General features: G+C 45.2%; 1 protein-coding gene across 1 annotated transcript in view; it reads right to left on the reverse strand.

The window, feature by feature from the left end:
• dusp22a (dual specificity phosphatase 22a) overlaps positions 1 to 5,155 on the reverse strand; it is a 362,961-nt gene extending 357,806 nt beyond the window's left edge. The window contains exons 1-2 of the mRNA XM_070897023.1: positions 5,047 to 5,155; positions 4,880 to 4,928 (exon numbers count right to left, since the gene is read on the reverse strand). Of these exons, the coding sequence (XP_070753124.1) occupies positions 4,880 to 4,900 (21 nt within the window). The 5' untranslated portion in view covers positions 4,901 to 4,928; positions 5,047 to 5,155. The remainder of the gene's footprint in view (positions 1 to 4,879; positions 4,929 to 5,046) is intronic.
• Between the last annotated feature and the right edge of the window lie 16,353 nt (positions 5,156 to 21,508).

Here is a 21,508-nt window from a genome sequence, read left to right on the forward strand (position 1 = left end):
AAGGCAAGTGCCGCAGTCACCTTCACTTCGACGGGCAGTGCAGTCCTGTTGCTGCTGGTAGGTAGGCTGCAGGTCTGCCTTTATGAGCTGGCATATCTCTGTGACCACTTCTTTTTGGAAGCACAGCCTTCAAACTCACTGTGCCTCAGACAGCTGCACCCAGTATGAGCGCTATTCCCTGTAAACTCGTGGGAGGGTCAGGCCTCCCAATACATCTGCGAGCTCTTTGATTACGCTCAAAATTCTCTTGAATAAGCCTTCTTCCAGCCAGGAATAATGGCAGAGATAGTATCGCCCCGATTCTTTTAAATGTCCTTAAATATCCCTAAAAACGAACTATGAACTCACATAAAGCTCACTGTGTAAAACGCAGCCTTCCCTCCAAATCCTTTTATGCAATGAACTTCTGCTCCGTTTTTCAAGATGGCGCTGTTATCGCCGTGCGCTCCCTGGGTCTAACCTGGTAAGAATTGATTTTTTCGGGCATGTTTTGGGCAGGCAGTAAAAATGGCGATATCGATGAAATTTCTGCATCTGGCAATAGCACAGTGTTGCACGCTGATTGACGTCATAAAAACGGCTAAAAAAACCGGGCGGAAGATCATTTTTCGCAGCGTTGCAAAACCCCTGCTGAATATTCCGCCCAGGCGCTAAATTTTGTATAACTCATTTAGCGCCCAATAAATTACTTTTTCCGCTTCACCATGGCAGGAAAACGGGCGCAAACCTGCCGAATTTCTAGCCCACAGTAACTGATTTTGGAAGTGAGCAAAGAAAGCAGATGAACAATTTAACAAAAGTTTCTTACTTGTTGTGTGTGGGTTTGGCCTGCTGCCATCAGACAAGGATTGTCTGGCTACTAATGACAAGGTGTGTTTCAGCCTTGGCTCAGTTGGTAACGCAAGAAAGAATTTGCATTTATATAGCGCCTTTCACAGCCTCAGGGCATCCCAAAGCATGTTAAGCCAATGAAGGACTTTTGAAGTGTAGTCACCATTGCAATGTAGCACCCTCGTCTCTGAGTCAGGAGGTTGTGGGTTCAAGTCCCACTCCAGGGACTTGAGCACATAATCTAGGCCGACACTCCAGTGCAGCAATGAGGGAGTGCTGCACTGTTGGAAGTGCCATCTTTCAGATGAGTCATTAAACTGAGGCCCTGTCATCCTTCTCAGGTAAACCCCAAGCGAATCAGCACCTTTTTAATTGCTTTTATATCCTTCCTGTAATGGAGTGGCTTAAACTTTGCAGTTCTTCAGCTGCGACCTAATTACAGTCTTGTACAAATTCAACATAACATCATTGATGTTATATTTTATGCCCCTAGATACAAAACCAAGGATTTTATTTGTCTTTTTACAATGTTATCTACTCACCCTGCCACTTTTAATAGCATATGTGTCTGTACACTAAGATCTCTCTGCTCCTCTATTCCACTTAAAATCTTACCGTTTAAGATGTCCCTCTACCTATTTTTACTTCCAAAATGTATTACTTCACACTTTCTGCACTGAACTGTATCTGCCACCTATCTGTCCATCCTGATTGCCTATCTATGTGGCCCTGCATCATTACATAATCCTCATCGCGAATTGATAGTTCTCAGCCAATCAGAATTTTCTTGGCTCTTTCCCATAATTCAGTGCCAAGTTTACTGTTGTCCTTTGAATCAGTTATGACGTTAACTCTCCTTTTGAAGCAAAAATATCACTCAGCACTCTGACTGATATTGGCCATGTCCATAAGCCGGGAAGTCTCACTGGTAGGCATCATAAAACCTGGGACACACTGCCCTCGATATTCCCAAATGGTCAAGAAATTGTATGCAATTTGGCAATTTGCACTACTGGCAGGCGAGGACCCCTTCCAGCAGCATAGGGTTACAAAATTACCACTATATTCTCATCTAGGAACATAGGAACATTTTGCCCCTCGAGCCTGTTCTGCCATTCGATGAGATCATGGCTGATCTGTGACCTAACTCCATATACCCGCCTTTGACCCATATCCCTTTGGTTAGCAAAAATCTATCAATCTCAGATTTAAAATGACCAATTGATCTAGCATCAATTGCCTTTTGCGGAAGAGAGTTCCAAACTTCTACCACCCTTTGTATGTAGAAGTGTTTCCTAATTTTACTCCTGAAAAGTCTGGCTCTAATTTTTAGACTATGTCCCCTAGTCCTAGAATCCCCAACCAGCAAAAAATAGTTTCTCTCTATCTACCCTATCTGTTCCCCTTAATACGTTGAAAAGTTTGATCAAATCACCCCTTAACCTTCTAAATTCCAGGGACGACAAACTTAATTTGTGTAATCTCTACTCATAATTTAACCCTTGGAGTCCAGGTGTAATTCTGATAAACCTTCGCTGCATTCCCTCCAAGGGCAATATATCCTTCTAAGCTGTGGTCTGAAATAGTAAACGTTAAAAGAATATATAATCAACACCAGGCTTTATTCCAAATAGCAGCACAATACTAATTTAAACACTAAAAGGAATGTCCACTCTCTATTGATCTACATGCAATAACATAAGCCTATCAGCGTGTTGCGCTGGGCTGACATAATTTGGGCCTGCAGAAATCTTTCCAAAGCAGTCACAAGGGTAGTTGTTACTGCCTTCACTTAAAGTATCTTATTGCCTGAGTACATGGAGACAGCTTTCAAAAGACCAAGCTCCCAGAATAGCACGCCCTATACACTACTGAACGTCTGCCAAGTTGGCTGTTGAGGAGAGATGTAGCGTCACAATATGTTGCATTAAATGTGCTAGAAATTCAGTTTTGCCGATAACATTTTTTTCCCCATTATTTTGCAGAAAAAATGCCACTAAAAACATCGCCATTTTTTATGGGGGCAAAATTGGCAAAAAAAATACGGTAAAAATCGGCACTGCACAAGGATTCGCGGTGGAAACCATGGTCCTCGCCAACTTTAGCCCGAGGACTATCACCGCCAAAAATACAGGCCTTGGGAGGGGAATAAACACACACAAAAATGCAAAAATAAAAAAAATCAGAAAACATTCACTATATATTCGCTGAAAAAGAATTTTAAAATAAAAATGTCAACTTACCTTTTTTGTAGGTCTTCATATCTACTGCTGTTTCTGAGGCTTCAATGCAGACTTTTATCAGGTGGATTGTTTTTCACCCTGAGTACGAGTTCCCCAAAAGGCCAATTTTAAGCGGTGTGTTTTTTTGGGGCGTTGTATATCGTCAATCCGCTTTTCGGCGATATTTCAAAACGGCCATTTGTTAACTTTGGCCAATTTAGATGAATACCTTTTTACCGGCAAAAAAGGCAAAATATCGCCGAAAAAATGTGAGCGAGGCTGGCCAATTTCTCCCCCTAGGTATGTTAACTTTCAAATAAAGTTACAGAAGAAATTTTAGCAATTGGCTTGAACAATAATATAACTGCATCAGCGTGCATGTCAGTTGTGCGTGAGAGATTAGGTAGGCCATTCAGCCCAATTTAACATCCACCAAGATTTTTTTTAAACTTTAGTCCCTAATCACTTCATCTCAGCAGATTCAGAATAATGTAAAATGTCTACCTGCCCGGCCCTGCTGTACCCCTCTATGGTCATTCTTTGCCTGAAAAGGTTTAAGCATCAGCCCATGAAACATTTATGCACAACTCTTTACAACGCTGATGGAAGAGTCTGCCCCTTTAAGACAGGCATTCCCTGCAATATTTTTATGAACAATTTTGAGGCAAACAAGGACAGAAAAGTGGAGCAGAAATCTGCAAGAAGGAAGAAAATGAAGACTTGGAATCATTTAAAAACACAGAAAGGGTGCTGTTGAACAAGACGAGACTATGAACTGGTTGGTAACTAGTTGAATGTCCTTGTTATTGAGAGGATGATATTTGAGTCACGACCTTGGTGGGAGATGACGAACGATGCAGTTTAAATGCGGCTCCCTTGTGTACAAACTAGATAAAGAATCCAGCCAAAACATGGCCTGTCAGTTAGGCAAGCATAGGACCTTAAGGGTCATTTCTTAAATTTACCCATGATTTCAAACTTTACATTGTGAAACATATAATATTCTTAAGGGGCTTGACAGGGTTAATGCTGAGAAAATGTTTCCCCTGGCTGGGGAGTCTAAAACCAGGGGTCACAGTCTCAGAATAAAGGGGTTGGCCAATTAGGACTGAGATGAAGAGAAATTTCTTCACTCAGAGGGTGGTAAATCTTTGGAATTCTCTACCCCAGAGAGCTGTGGAGTCTCAGTCGTTGAGTATATTTAAGACAGAGGTCGATAGATTTTTAGGAACTAAGGGAATGAAGGGATATGGGGATAGTGAGAAAGTTGAGGTTGAAGATCAGCCATGATCTCATTGAATGGCGGAGCAGGCTCGAGGGGCCAAATTGCCTACTCCTGCTCCTATTTCTTATGTTCTTGGATCCTTGACTTTGTGGTTGCTACAACAAACCCTATTTCATCCCAAATCTTAATTAACAACACTTTTAGCTTCCTTTTTGACATATACTGCCAGGGCGTTTAGAGGAGCTCAATCAATGCGTAAACAACAACTCCCAAGTTCAGAGGCAAGTTTCCCGCACCTTCTTGCCCCAAACAGAGCTTCAATCAAACACTGTTATTAATACGTTTTGAAGATTGTGTTGAACTTTGGCGAGGTTCCCTGAAGACACGTAACCAGTCACCCGGGTTCATTCGCAACAAGATGCCCTGTTAATGTATCTATTTTAGAATAGGAGCGAATGTCAGCAGAATGACACTGCTGTGGATACATTGCCGGGATGCAGAGGCGGACACTGCAATCTCAGCCAGAAAACCAGTCCCCGAACCCCAGAGCAATCTGCAGAGATTCTCCATCGGCGGCACTGTAAACAAGGCTGTCACATACCTTACTCATACCAGTGCCCATGGCTGGCCGGCTCAGGATCGTCCAGGATCTGCAACGAAAATCAAATTAACGGTGACGGCGTGCCACTAATTTATAAAGGAGATTCCAACAAAATACACATCCTGGATGGAGCCTGCGTCGCAATAATGGAGAAATGGTTTCATTACCGAAGCACTTGAGACCAGAGCCCAGGAGAACTCGCTTGCAACGCGCAGTGTCACCCGCTTCGGCTGCACATGAATCCTGTTTCTCTTCCGGACTTCTCACAACAACATATTTGACACAGTACCATCGCCACTAGGTGTCTCCAATGTTATTTAAAGCGGCACAGTCTTCATCCTCTCTTCTGTCATTTAAAAAGAAAGACTTGCATTTCTATAGCCTCAAGGCGTCCCAAAGCGCTGTACAGCCAATTAAGTACTTTGTTAGAAACATAGAAATTAGGTGTAGGAGCAGGCCATTCGGCCCTTCGAGCCTGCACCGCCATTCAATAAGATCATGGCTGATCATTCAACCTCAGTACCCCTTTTCTGCGTTCTCTCCATACCCCTTGATCCCTTTGGCCATAAGGGCCATATCTAACTTCCTTTTGAATATATCTAACGAACTGGCCTCAACAACTCTCACCGGTAGAGAATTCCATAGGTTAACCACTCTCTGAGTGAAGAAGTTTCTCCTCCTCTCGGCCCTAAATGGCTTACCCCTTATTCTTAGACTGTGACCACTGGTTCTGGAACTCCCCAGTAACGGGAACATTCTTCCTGCTTCTAACCATCCAATCCCGCCAGAATTTTATATGTTTATATTCTTCTAAACTCCAGTGGAAGTCAAGTCACTGTTGTAATGTAAGAGACGCAGCCAATTGTGCACAGCAAGCTCCCACAAATAGCAATGTGATCACAACCAGATCATCAACATCGATTGAAGGATAAATATCAGCCAGGATACCAAGGATAACTCTCCTGCTCTTCTTAGAAATAGTGCCATGGGTTTATTTACGTTCACCCGAGAGAGTAGGGGTTTAACGTCTCATCTGAAAGACGGCACCTCCGACAGTGCAGCACTCCCTCAGCACTTCACTGGAGTGTCAGCCTAGATTTTTGTGCTCAAGTGCGTGAAGTGGGACTTGAACCCACAACCTTCTGACTCAGAGGCGAGCCACCGTTGACACTCCTGTCTTTCACTCCATCACAGATTGTTCTGTCCTCCCCTCCCCTCTCTCCTTTCCCTGCCTCTGCACTTGCTTTAATCCTGTTACATCTCTAACTGTTGCCAGTTCTAATGAAAGGCCATCGACCTGAAACGTTAACTCGGTTTTTCTCTCCACAGATGCTGCCTGACCCGCTGCGTATTTCCGGCATATTTCTGGGTTTATTTCAGATTTCCAACACCGGCACTATTTTGCTTTTGTTCATGTGTTTGTCAAACTGTGCTTGCTTCGTTTGCACATGATGGCAGTGTCGTCGTGATGAAAACAATGCCTGATTTTTTTGGACACACACAAAGGTTTACCGTAGACTTTATGGTGGCAGGTTGACTTGCATTTATATAGCACCTTATATGTAAGCACACCTTATCATGTCGCTCGGACACATCACAAAGCACTTCGCACACAATGATTATTTTTTAAGTGTAGTAACGTGTTATGCAAGCAAACACGTCACCTGGGTTTTGCACAGCAAGATCCCACCAACTGCAATCTAATGAATAACCAATTAATCTGTTTTTGGGGTGCTATTATGTGAAGGTTTTCACTATTTTCTTTCTATCTCATAATACTCCTGTGATACGCCTTGGGACGTTTCACTACGTTAAAGATACTATATAAATACAAGTTGTTGTTGTTGTTGTCCATGTCACATGGACAAACCTGCCAGACTACAAAACTAACAAAAGCTGCTCCACGGTTTTAAAATCAGTGTAACTATTTCTACTGCACCTTTTTTGACAGACATGCGTCTGAATCATTCCCTCCACATGGTGCTGTAAGAATTGGCGTAAACATCGACAGCATCAGCGTAAACATTTTGGACTTTTCCATATTTTCTGTTACTGCAGAAGAGCAGACAGCGGACTGGGATAGGTTCAAACATGTTCCACAGGAATACACATCAGGTGGGCGGGGATGGGTCAATGGCTGAAATGGCAGGAAGATGGTTGGTGGAGGACCCTTTGTCATGTAATGGGAACCTATCAGTGAGAGATCAGGTAAACTGGTCAGTGCTTAAGTCATCACAGCCCTGGAGCGCGGGAACCTCAGGACAAAGGAAGCTATTTGGCCACCCAGACTCGTTGGAGCCTTTAACCCCAGGAACAGCCCAGTAACAAAGGCACAGGCCGGAGATGTGATTCATTGCTCTTTAGTTGGACTGCCTCAGGCAAAGGACTTTTTTGGCGCAAGAATTGAAGCATTTTTCAGGTATAAGAAACGGCAGTTTGCAGCCATCTCTCTCTCTCTCTCCTCGCCTATGCTTGCTTGCTTCATTCAAAGCATTCAAGGTCCGAGCACTCCGACTGGGATGGAGAGAAGAAACCACCATCTACGAGCAAAGAGAGCCTCGCTCATCGGGAGAAGCAGTGAATAAACCAGAGGGGTAACTGGTGAGCATTATCCCAGCCCACACATCCTGAAAGACCACCGCATAGTGTGAAGGGGTGTCGTGTGTCCCAACCAAGCCTTAGGGGTTTAATGGAGAGGTTTCTGCGCGGATCATAGGCGTACGCACAGTCTGTTGGACAGATTCGGTGGTGCCTATTGAGTTAAGCAGGGGTGTTTCAGTTGTGGATACTTTGCGATAGGGACCTGTTCAGACGGGCCAGTTTTGTGTGTTGAACTGTTTGTTTGTTTTACTGGAAGCAGGTGTGTGCTTTAACTTGAATAAAAGCATTGTGATGGTTGAGACCGAAAGATCTGTCTATACCTGTGCATTCTGTTCACCACTATAATTCCCGGGTCTAGAACTGTTGTAAGGAGGGTGATTCGAAACTCCCAAGGGCAAAACCACTTACAGTGCCAAGAAGCAGGACTTGAGGCTCTGACTCTCTTCGCCCGCTCAGGCCCCAGCTCTCTCTCCCCTCATTCCCATCTCGACCTCTTCCCCCCCCCCCCCACCCCCCACCTCCGACACTCCCCCCCACAGGCCTGGGGCCGAGAGCGGTGGCAGGGGGCCAAGAGGGCTCATGGGCGGCCAAGAGCTGCGGCGGCGAGCAGAGAAGCGGTGGAGGGCCGAGAGGGAGAGAGACTGGAGGAGAGAGAACGAGAGAGAAAGGCTGGGAGAGAGAGAGACTGGGGGAGAGTGAAAGAGGCTGGGGGAAGGTGAGAGAAGCTGGGGGAGAGAGAGGCTGGAGGAAAGTGAGAGAGGCTGGGGGAGAGAGAGAGAAAGACTGGGAGAGAGAGAGAAAGACTGGGAGAGAGAGAGAGAAGACTGGGAGAGAGAGAGAGAAGACCGGGAGAGAGAGAGAGAGGCTGGGGGAGAGAGAGAAGACTGGGGAGAGAGAAAGAGGCAAGGGGTGAGAGAGAGGCTGGGGGGATAGTGAGAGACTGGGGAGGAGAGAGAGAGAGAGAGACTGGGGGAGAGAGAAACTGGGGGAGAGAGGCTGGGGGGCAGTGAGAGAGTGGGGTAGAGAGAGAGAGGCTGGGGGAGAGTGAAAGAGGCTGGGGGAGAGAGAGGCTGGCCGGGGGGGGGGGGGAGGAGAGGAATCGGAGAGGAGAGAGGCAACTCAGGGAAAATGGATCACGTTCTTCCAACCCCCTACAAGGGACATCGTTGGAGTGGATGATATCCAGAAGTCACGACATTGTCACTATTCACTTCATAGCCAATAAACCTGTTAACAATCCGTACACAATGGTGAGGTGGGGGAAGGATGCACTTGCGCTGGGGTACGGGACTTCGGCTGGGGGATGGATGTACTTGAACTGGGGTAAGACACTTTGGCTAGTGGAGGCATGCACTTGTACTGGGATAAGGCACTTTAGCTGGGGGAGGCATGCACTTGGACTGGGTAAGGCACTTTGGTTGGGGGAGGCAGGCACTTGGACTGGGGTAAGCCAATTTGGCTGGTCCTTGCTGTCTTCTGGGGAGCTCTGTCTTCTGTCACTTCAGGAAGTCAAAGTGGATCGAGTTACAATTTGAAAAGTCAGTGAGACTTTGGGATGGGCGGATCTAGTTACACATTCCCGTGAAATGTCAGGGTGTGGCTTATCCTCCAAGGGGACCAATCACAGACAAAGGATGGAGCATGGTGGCTATTTTTGCAGTACAAATAAGCACATCCTTTTAAAATAGCTGCTGCAGTCCCCAAACAGCTGACACCTCGACAATGGCCCTGAAGGGCTCCTGGGGTTGGGGGTAATATATCAGCATGGATAGAGGATTGGTTAACGGACAGAAAACAGAGAGTAGGGATAAATGGGTCATTTTCCAGTTGGCGGGCTGTAATTAATGGAGTGCTGTAAGCACCAGCGCTTGGACCAATGCTATTTACAATTTATACTAATGGCTTAGATGTAGGGACCGATGTAATGAAACCAAGTTTGTTGATGATAAAAAGCTAGGTGGGAAAGTAAGCTGTGAGGAGGACACAAAGAGCCTGCAAAGGGATATAGACAGGTTAATTGAGTGGGCAATAAGGTGGAGTATAATGTGGGGAAATGTGAGCTTTGGTAGGAAAAATAAACAAACAGAATATTTTTTAAATGGTGCAAAACCATTAAATGGTGGTGTTCAGAGATTTAGGTGTCCTTGCACAGGAAACTCAGAAAATTAGCATGCAGGTACAGCAAGCAATTAGGAAGGCAAATTGCACATTGGTCTTTATTGCAAAAGGATTTGGAGTACAAGAGTAGGGAAGTCTTGCTACAATTGTACAGGGTCTTGGTGAGACCACACCTGGAGTACTGTGCACAGTTTTGGTCTCCTTATCGGAAGGACATACTTACCTTAGAGGTGGTGCATCTGTATTCTGATTACTTATAAGCACCTTTAGATTTCATAATAAGTAGAATTATTGAAAAAGAAAAACAATTACAATTGAATTTTCACCAGATCAACCAGACCATCACTTCAACACCTCAAATTTACCTCAACATCCAACACCCTCACACCAGCTCACAGAGACACTCTACCCCATCCAACTCTCTATCTTTGTCACTCTTTCCTTCTCCATTTCTCCCAGCTCATACTGGTACTCTTCTTCCTCTCTCCTCCCCCTTGATTCAAGCTGACACTCCTTTTCCCCAATAGCTCAAGTTCATCCGCCATTCAAGTTGGCAGTCATCTTCCACCCAACCCTCGGTTCAACCTCGAACACATCCTCTCCCAGTTGATGTTAGCATGTTAGTTCAAATTCCCTCCCCAGTTCACGATGATACTGTCTCTCCCTCAATTAATGCCAGCTTTCTCTTTCCTCGCTGATCCCCAAAGCACCACTCTCAGCTTCTGCCCTAACCCTCCTCTCTATGCCCCCTTGCCCCCTCTCTATTTTTTCATCATGATTTTTTTCAAAACATGACACAAGCAACAAATATATTGCTGCTAGAGATAAATAGCACCTTTAATTTACAATACTCAAAATAAATTTTTATTAAATGTTGTACAGTTAATGTCTGATCAAGAAAGTTGTAGGAACATTCAATATCTGTTACCATGAACTGGGAGAAACACTGGCACAGAAATGCAAGCATCACGACAAATTTTCATCATTAATGTGGACATAGGAAATAATAATGGAAATATTTAGTGTCAGCCGTGACTCAGTGGGTAGCAAACTTACTCGGAGTGAAATGGTGGTGGGTTCATATCCCACCCCAGCGATTTGAGTACAAAAATCTAGGTTGACACTCTAGGGCAGTACTGAGGACTTACTGCATTGTCAGAGATGCTGTCTTTTGGATGAAATGTTAAACTGAGGTCCCGTCTGCTCTCTCAGGTGGATGTAAAAGATTCTATGGGACTATTTTGAAGTAGAGCAAACAGCAAAGAAGTCATCATCATCATAGGCGGTCCCTCGAAACGAGGATGACTTGCTTCCACGCCAAAAAAGATGAATTCACAGGTGTTTCGAATGAAGAACCCAAACTACATTCTCAAGGGCGGAAGATGCCTGTGCGTGGATTTTTTTAACGTGCCGTTGCACACCAGCCACCACACAGGCTTGACAGTGCTAGATCTTGGTCCAGTGGCAAGGATTACCCAAGACAACTAGAGACCTGCTGTGCTGCACGGACATAGTGCGCACACATATCGCAGTGTGGGTTGGCCTGTGCTGCCCCTGAACTCACACCTCTCCTGGGCCCCAATCACATCCCTCCACAATCTCTCACAGCTCCTTCGCCCCGACCTCGCTGCTCCTGCTGTATCTGCCTACGCTCCAATCACCGACCTGGATCTTGCTGATGTCACTCTTCGTTGCCCTCTTGCACCAGCTCGCACTGTACCTTGTACTGGCATGCCTCCACACGCCGCTCCTTTTATGGCTCCGACCTACCGCTGATGGTCTCTCGCAGGTCGGGGCCTCCACACAGCAAAGGAGTAATGTGTAGGGGTATACGGTTGGTTCATATGGTGTAAAATAATGAAGAATATGTCTGAACTTTGAACACTGCTCTTTTTTGACATTAATCTACAATTTAAGGGTGCAATTATACTGCCTCTTTGCATCAATATGAAGGCGTTTCGGCTGCACATCAACATGAAAGGGACAGCACAACCCTCGAATCAGGCCCCAATTTGATTCTGAAAATGCCTTGGGGAGGATGTCTCATACGACGACGACGACAATCACAACTCTTTTGATAGGAGACAAAATTAACCAGTTAAGTCAAGTGCCCCCCAATCTGGGGGACACTCCAAACATTTTTCAACTGCCCTTTTTTTGTTTTTTTTTTGTTTTTTTTGTGACTTTTTTTGGGTTGTTTTTGTGATTTTTTGGGGGGCAATAAAATCATAAAGTTTACAAGTGCCCCCTATAAAAGGGGAGGGGGACACTAAAAATCCGGCAATTAAACAAATTAAACTTTAAAACATGTAAAATCAAATTAAAATTTGGTTGCCGGGGGTAATAATGCACTCCAGTCCCTCCGGCGCCCACCTCTCACGGAAGGCCGCGAGCGTACCGGTGGACACCACGAACTCCATCTCCAAGGACACCCTGGCGCGGATGTATGCGCAGAAGAGAGGCAGGCTGTCAGGCTGAACGACCCCCTCGACCGCCCGTTACCTGGACCGGCTGATGGCACCCTTGGCCGTGCCCAGGAGCAGTCCGACGAGGAGGCCCTCGGACCTACCCGCTCCCCTCCGCACAGGGTGCCCAAAGATCAGGAGTGTGGGACTGAAGTGCAACCAGAAATTGAGGTGCAGCCCCTTTAAATAATGAAACAGGGGCTGCAACTTCGCACACTCCATAAAAACGTGGAACACTCACTCTTCCAGACCGCAGAAATTGCAAGCGGTCCGGGAGCCCGTGAACCGACTTCAAAATTTATTGCACGGGACTGCTCCGTGCACCACCCTCCAGGCCAAGTCCCCGATAAATAGTGGGAGGACTCCCGCATAGAGTGCACTCCATCGGGACGACGACGATCACAGCCAGACTACAGAACTGCCAGCTGCACTTACCACTCCCTGGCTAGCATCTCAGAGTTTCAGTACTATAAACCCGCAGCATGAGAATTACTGGAACAGAAGCACATCACACTGGACACAGTACATTACCATTCCCCGTCCACGTGTGGGAAAGATCCAGCGCTGAGAAAGGGTCACAGATTCAAAGACATTTTCAGGCATGAAAGAACACTTGGTGTAATATTTTATTAATTCTGTTTCTCTCTCTACATTATGCACTATTTCCTGAGAGGGCTGAAGGCAATCTGCCAGTATCGTCGACAGGATGTGCATAGAGTCATAAGGTGGCCATTCGGCCCATTTTAAATACCCCAAATAAACTGGCGAGAGGGAGCAAAAGGGGTAAAGGGAATAAGAACATAAGAAATAGGAGCAGGATTAGGCCATTTGGCCCCTCGAGCCTGCTCTACCATTTAATATCATGGCTGAACTGATCTTGGGCTCAGCTCCACTTCCCTGCCCGCTTCCCATAACCCTTCATTCCCTTATCATTCAAAATTCTGTCCATCTCCACCTTAAATATATTCAATGACCCAGCCTCCACAGCTCTCTAGGGCAGAGAATTCCAGAGATTTATGACCCTCTGAAAGAAGAAGTTTCTCCTTCTCAGTTCTAAATGGGCAACCCTTTATTATTAAACTATGCCCCCCTAGTTCGAGATTCCGCCACAAGTGGAAACATCCTCTCTGCATCTACCTGGTCAAGCCCCCTCAATATCATATGTTTCAATAAGATCATCTCTCATTCTTCTAAACACCAATAGAATGGAGCATAGAAACATAGAAAATAGGTGCAAGAGTAGGCTATTCGGCCCTTCGAGCCTGTACCACCATTCAATAAGATCATTCACCTCAGTACCCCTTTCCTGCTTTCTCTCCATACCCCTTGATCCCTTTAGCCGTAAGGGCCATATCTAACTCCCTCTTGACGAACTGGCATCAACAACTCTGCAGTAGAGAATTCAACAGGTTAGCAACTCTGAGTGAAGAAGTTTCTCCTCATCTCAGTCCTAAATGGTTTACCCCTTATCCTTAGACTGTGTCCCCTAGTTCTGGTTCAGGACTTCCCCAACATTGGGAACATTCTTCCTGCATCTAACCTGTCCAATCCCATCAGAATTTTATATGTTTCTATGACATCCCCTCTCATTCTTCTAAACTCCAGTGAATACAGGCCCAGTCGATCCAGTCTCTCCTCATAGGTCAGTCCTGCCATCCCGGGAATCAGTCTGCCTTCCTGCCCTACCTGCCTTCATAAGTCAATCCCTTCATCTCAGGAATCAACCGAGTGAACTTTCTCTGAACTGCCTCCAATGCAAGTATAATATCCTTCCTTAAAGGAGACCAAAACTGTACGCAGTACTCTAGGTGTAACCTTACCAGTACCCTGTACAGGTGCAGTAGTACTTACCTGCTTTTATACTCCATCCCCCTTGCAATAAAGGTCAACATTCCATTTGCCTTCCTGATTACTTGCTGTACCTGCATACTAACTTTATGTGTTTCATGCACAAGGACTCCCAGGTCCCACTGTACTTATGAAGGGTTTACACTATGTGCAGGACTCCTTTATTATCCAGTATGTAAAAAGCCCAAGAGAGGAAGCACTGCTGTATCTAGTAATGGGAAATGAACCAGAACAGATAAGAGAAGAATGCACAGGGGAACATATAGGCAACAGCGATCACAACATAATAAGGTTCAAGATAAAGATTGAGAAGGACATAAGACAGATAAAGGCCAACGTAATAAATTGGAAAAAAGCTGATTTTAAGGGATAAGAATGGAACTGGGAAAAATAATAGAACAGCAGTGGTAAACATTTAAATCGGTGATCAAGAGAGTCCAGTAGGTATATCCCACTAAAAAGCAAGAACAACCTAGCCAGTAATAACACACCATGGATGAAGAAAGAAATAAGGGCAAAATTGAAACTAAAGAAAAAGACATGTGCTAAGTATATGGACAACAAAGGAGAGGATGACAAAAGGGAATACATAAAGGATAGGAAAGAAATCAAAAAAACAATTTGGAAGGCAATGGGAAATTACAAAATTAAATTATCAAGGAATATAAAATTAAATAGTAAAGTATTCTACAGGCACATAAATAACAAAAGATAGTGATAGGGCCTCTGAGAGATACACATGATAAACTCATAGGTCATGACAGCAAAATGGCAGAAATATTAAATAATTACTTTACCTCGGTGTTTACCAGGGAGACTAACATTGTGGGTATGACATTAGAAGAGGAGATTAAAAAGGCTAAAGACATTTAAGATAGGAAGCGGGGAGATAATTGATAAAATAATCAAACTTATGGGGATGAAGCCCCTGGTCCGGATAGATTGCATTTGTGCATATTAAAAGTTGGGAAAAGATAGCAAAGGTATATATATCCATTAGAAAAGGGAATAATGGCAGACAGCTAATGTGCTTCTGATATTTAAAAAGGGAGATTGGTCTATAGTTCCCTGAACTTGTTTTATCAGCTTAACATCGGTGGTAGGAAAGATAATGGCATCCTTACCCTAGATGTAATAGAAAAACATCTAGAAACTGAAAACATAAGAGTAATCAGCACAGATTTCGGGAAGGTTATGCTTGACCAGTATCATTGAATTCTTTGAAATAACAGAAAGGATAGACAAGGTTAATGCAGTAGACATAATACATTTAGATTTTCAAAAGGCCTTCAAGAAGGAACCGCATAGTAGACTCATGACTAAGGTTAGAACATGGAGTCAGATGACAAGTAGCTGAAGCCTCAAGGCTTTCATAATCAGCACCTGCGAAGAGACGCTCGGTCACTCAACCAGGAAACACCAAGACTGGTTCGACGAGAGCAACCAGGAGATCCAGGAGCTAATATGTCGCAAGGGCAAGACATTCTTGGACTGAACGCAGCAACACAACTCGAGGGCAAGAAAGCAGCTCTACAGACGTCTGAAGGCCAAGGTCCAACAGATAACCCGTGACCTAATGAAGACATGGTGGGTGGAGAAAGCTCAAGAAATCCAGTAGCTAACCAACAATGATGTGCGAGGATTCTTCAGCACAGTCAAGACGGCCTACGGCCCAAGCAACCAAGACCCTACCCCACTACTGATCAAGAACGGAGAGGTGCTCATTCAAGGACAGAGAGGCAGTCAATGCCTGCTGGAAGGAGCACTTCGAGGATCTCCTCAACCGAGACTCTGTCTTCGACGTGAGTGTCCTCGACTCCATCCCACCTGCCACCATCTCAGCACAACCCCAGCCCGGCATGAGGTTGAAAAGGCCATCCGATAACTGAAGAATAAGTCATCAGAAGCAGATGGAATCCCTGTCGAAGTACTAAAATACGGCGGAGATGCACTACTGGCGCGGATCCATGACCTCATTTCTCTTATCTAGAAGGAGATCATCATGCCAGGAGATTTCAGAGATGCTGTAATTATGACCATGACTGCGGTAACTACAGAGGAATCTCCCTGCTGTTGACTACCGGGAAAGTCATCGCAAGAATTCTCCTGAATCGCCTTCTTCCTGTAGCTGAAGAACTCCTCCCAGAGTCGCAATGCGGATTCTGCCCACTAAGGGGCACAACGGACACGATCTTCAGCGCACAGCAGATTCAAGAGAAATGCAGGGAACAGCACCAACCCTTGTACATGGCCTTCTCTGACCTCTCAAAAGCCTTCGACACTGTCAACCGTGAAGGATTATGTAACGTCCTCCTCTGTTTCGGCTGCCCTCAAGTTTGTCACCATCCTCCGCCTGCTCCACGATGACATGCAAGCCGTGATCCTGACCAACGGATCCACCACAGACTCATTCCACCTTCGGACCGGGATCAAGCAAAGCTGTGTCATTACACCAACGCTTTTCTCGATCTTCCTTGCTGCAATGCTCCATCTCACCCTCAGCAAGCACCCAATTAAGAGTGGAGCTAAATTGCACGACAAACGGGAATCTGTTCAACCTCCAGGCCAGATCCAAGGTCGTCCCATCCTCCATTGTCGAGCGACAGTAGGCAAACGACGCCTGCGTCTGTGCACACTTGGAGGCTGAACTCCAAGCCATCATCAACATCCTCACCGAGACATACGCGAGCATGGGTCTTGCACTAAATATCCGGAAGACAAAGGTCCTCTACCAACCTGTCCCCACCACACAACACTGCCCCCCCCGGTTTTCAAAATCCACAACGAGGCCTTGGACAACATGGACCATTTTCCATACCGTGGGATTATACTGTCAACAAGGGCAGACATCGACAACGAAGTCCAACGCCGCCTTTAATGTGCTAGTGCTGCCTTTGGTCGCCTGAGGAAGAGAGTGTTTGAAGACTAGGACCTCAAACCCAGCACCAAGCTTATGCTCTACCCAGCAGTGGCGATACCTTCCTTCTTATATGGCTCAGTGATGGACTATGCACAGCAGGCATCTCAAAACACAAGTATCACCAACGCTGCCTCCGCAAGCATCCAGGAAGGCACTGAACAGAGTCTCTTCGTGGTGGCGGCAGCGGTAATAGCTGGCTACAAAACAGAGGGTAGGGATTACAGGTAGTTACTTAAGACTCGCAAAAGGTGGAAAGTAGTGTTCAGTGCTGGCACCACCGTTGCTCCTCATTTACATAAACGATTTGGACTCGGGATTCAAAAGAACAATTTCAACATTTGCAGACCACACCAAATTGGGGGTATACTTAAAAAGAGGACTGCAGCAAAATACAGGAAGACATTAATAAACTTGCAGAATAGGCGTGTAATTGACAAATGAACTTCAACATAGATTTGTGAGGTGGTACATTTTGGTAGGAAGGATAAGGCGGCCACATACCCCTTGGAAAAAAGTGGGGTACAGGAAGCAAAGGGATCTGGGTGTACAGATATACAAATCACTAAAAGTAATAAGGCCAAAAAAAAACAAGCACTGGGATTCATTTTGAGAGAGATATAATTGAAAAGCAGCTGAGTTATGTTAAACTTATAGAACCTTACTTAGATCAAACTTGGAGTACTGTGAACATAGAAAATAGGTGCAGGAGTAGGCCATTCGGCCCTTCTAGCCTGCACCGTCATTCAATGAGTTCATGGCTGAACATGCAACTTCAGTACCCCATTCCTGCTTTCTCACCATACCCCTTGATCCCCCTAGTAGTAAGGACTTCATCTAACTCCTTTTTGAATATATTTAGTGAATTGGCCTCAACAACTTTCTGTGGTAGAGAATTCCACAGGCTCACCACTCTCTGGGTGAAGAAGTTTCTCCTCATCTCGGTCCTAAATGGCTTACTCCTTATCCTTAGACTGTGTCCCCTGGTTCTGGACTTCCCCAACATTGCGAACATTCTTCCTGCATCTAACCTGTCTAACCCCGTCAGAATTTTAAACATTTCTATGAGGTCCCCTCTCATTCTTCTGAACTCCAGGGAATACAAGCCCAGTTGATCCAGTCTTTCTTGATAGGTCAGTCCCGCCATCCCGGGAATCAGTCTGGTGAACCTTCGCTGCACTCCCTCAATAGCAAGAATGTCCTTCCTCAGGTTAGGAGACCAAAACTGTACACAATACTCCAGGCGTGGCCTCACCAAGGCCCTGTACAACTGTAGCAACACCTCCCTGCCCCTGTACTCAAATCCCCTTGCTATGAAGGCCAACGTGCCATTTGCTTTCTTAACCGCCTGCTGTACCTTCATGCCAACCTTCAATGACTGATGTACCATGACACCCAGGTCTCGTTGCACCTCCCCTTTTCCTAATCTGTCACCATTCAGATAATAGTCTGTCTCTCTGTTTTTATCACCAAAGTGGATAACCTCACATTTATCCACATTATACTTCATCTGCCATGCATTTGCCCACTCACCTAACCTATCCAAGTCGCTCTGCAGCCTCATAGCATCCTCCTCGCAACTCACACTGCCACCCAACTTAGTGTCATCTGCAAATTTGGAGATACTACATTTAATCCCCTCGTCTAAATCATTAATGTACAATGTAAACAGCTGGGGCCCCAGCACAGAACCTTGCGGTACCCCACTAGTCACTGCCTGCCATTCTGAAAAGTTCCCATTTACTCCTACTCTTTGCTTCCTGTCTGACAACCAGTTCTCAATCCATGTCAGCACACTACCCCCAATCCCATGTGCTTTAACTTTGCACATTAATCTCTTGTGTGGGACCTTGTCGAAAGCTTTCTGAAAGTCCAAATATACCACATCAACTGGTTCTCCCTTGTCCACTCTACTGGAAACATCTTCAAAAAAATTCCAGATTTGTCAAGCATGATTTCCCTTTCACAAATCCATGCTGACTTGGACCTATCATGTCACCTCTTTCCAAATGCACTGCTATGACATCCTTAATAATTGATTCCATCATTTTACCCACTACCGATGTCAGGCTGACCGGTCTATAATTCCCTGTTTTCTCTCTCCCTCCTTTTTTAAAAAGTGGGGTTACATTGGCTACCCTCCACTCGATAGGAACTGATCCAGAGTCAATGGAATGTTGGAAAATGACTGTCAATGCATCCGCTATTTCCAAGGCCACCTCCTTAAGTACTCTGGGATGCAGTTCATCAGGCCCTGGGAATTTATCGGCCTTCAATCCCATCAATTTCCCCAACACAATTTCCTGACTAATAAGGATTTCCCTCAGTTCCTCCTCCTTACAAGACCCTCCGACCCCTTTTATATCCGGAAGGTTGTTTGTGTCCTCCTCAGTGAATACCGAACCAAAGTACTTGTTCAATTGGTCCGCCATTTCTTTGTTCCCCGTTATGACTTCCCCTGATTCTGACTGCAGGGGACCTACGTTTGTCTTTACTAACCTTTTTCTCTTTACATATCTATCGAAGCTTTTGCAATCCGTCTTAATGTTCCCTGCAAGCTTCTTCTCGTACTCCATTTTCCTTGCCCTAATCAAACCCTTTGTCCTCCTCTGCTGAGTTCTAAATTTCTCCCAGTCCCCAGGTTCACTGCTATTTCTGACCAATTTGTATGCCACTTCCTTGGCTTTAATACTATCCCTGATTTCCCTTGATAGCCACGGTTGAGCCATCCTCCCTTTTTTATTTTTACGCCAGACAGGAATGTATAATTGCTGTAGTTCATCCACACGGTCTCTAAATGTCTGCCATTGCCCATCCACAGTCAACCCCTTAAGTATCATTCGCCAATCTATCCTAGCCAATTCATGCCTCATACGTTCAAAGTTAGCCTTCTTTAAATTCTGGACCATGGTCTCTGAATTAACGGTTTCATTCTCCATCCTAACAGTTCTGGTCTCCATTTTATAAGGATATAGAGGCACCAGAGATGGTGCAAGAGATTTTTTAATAGGCTGATACCAGAACTGAGAGGTTATACCTATCTGGAAAGATTGAACAGGTTGGGGCTCTTTTCTCTAGAAAGAAAAAGACTGAGGGGTGACCCGATAGAGATCTTTAAGATTTTGAAAGGGTTGGATAGGGTAGATATAGATGTTTCCACTTGCAGAGGAGACCAGAACTAGACAGCTATAAATATAAGATAGTCACTAGTAAACCCAATAGAGAATTCAGGATAAATTTCTTTACCGAGAGTAGTTAAGAATGTGGAACTTGCTACCACAAGGAATAGCTGAGGTAACTAGCATGAGTGCATTTAAGGGAAAGCTGGATAAACACGAGGGAGAAATAAATAGAATATGTTGATGGGATTAGATGAAGAGGAGTGGGAGAAGGTTTGTGTGGAGCATAAACACCGGCACGGAGCAATGGCCTGTTTCTGTGCTATAAATACTATGTAATGTGTGTCAGCTCTTTGAAACAGTTATCCAATTAGTCCCACTCTACTGTTCTTACCCCATAGCCCTGCTTGAATAAAATGGCTCAGTATGATGTTTCTTCAAGATCCACTAGTAAAGCCCTCAATCCTAATGTGAGAAAAATTGCAAGTACAAGTCAATACCTCATGTTGAGACACAAATGAGTCACCTCTGGTGTGATATTCAGCAGTCATGTCCCACTGAGATTTAAACACAGAACCATTGGCAGATATTTTTACAAGTGCATTATTGTTAGTGTTTCAAAATGTCATCTCCAGTAATCGAATTTACCAAAATCAACCAATAAATTAGAGCAAGAGCTGGAACATGAATTATATTACATAAGTAGTAAGATTAGTGCCCAAGGCAGCCTTACAGAGCCAAAAGAATTCGAATTCCTTCACAAATAGTAAATAAATACTGCGTTTTTCTCCTGATTTGTTCCCCTCGTATGCTGGATGCTAACAACTGTAATTTATGTAACACCTTCAATGTACCAGACTTCCCAATGTGTTTTATTGGAGAAGTAAAGGAACCGAGCTGAGCCATGGAAAGATTAAAGGTTAGGTCAGAAAGATAGGTTAAGAACATTTTTAAGACAAGAGAAGCAGAAACACAAAAGGGTTTAGGGGGAGGCTCTACCATTAGTGGTGGGGCAAAAGGAGGGAGATCCACAGAAGGCCAAAAGAGGGGAGATAAAGCTGGAGTTCACAGATACCATGTGGTGATTTGACAATGAAGACTTGGTCCTATTTTTCACTTGCTGGATTTTTGGCACCAGCGCATGTTAACATATGATTTTTGTGTACGCTCGCAGCAGGAAAAAAAAAGGGATTTGCGGCAAAGAAATATTTGAATTTGGTGCCGCGCTCTCCGAAATTAGTCTTTGGGGTGGGGGGGGGGGGGGGCGGTGGAGCTTCAAATCTGCACTAAAAACTTTGGGAATGTGCGGAAAGCTGAAGTTGCCAGGGCAACCAGAGCTGCTAAAGCAAGCTGAAGCCCGCTCCCCCACCGCTGCCGAAAGGGCCACAAAGGACCACTCCCTCCGGTCGACCGGCAGCCCCCCCACCCCGGCTGGACCCACGGCCACCACCCATGCACAATGCGCATGTGCTGAAAACCAGCGTTTCCGATCTGTCAAGCTCGAGCTTGACAGATCCAACACATGTCGGGTGCAAGGACATTTGCATGGGCAAGATTGCGG

The sequence above is a fragment of the Pristiophorus japonicus genome, chromosome 13, assembly GCF_044704955.1.
Source record: "Pristiophorus japonicus isolate sPriJap1 chromosome 13, sPriJap1.hap1, whole genome shotgun sequence".
Lineage (NCBI taxonomy): Eukaryota > Metazoa > Chordata > Chondrichthyes > Pristiophoridae > Pristiophorus > Pristiophorus japonicus.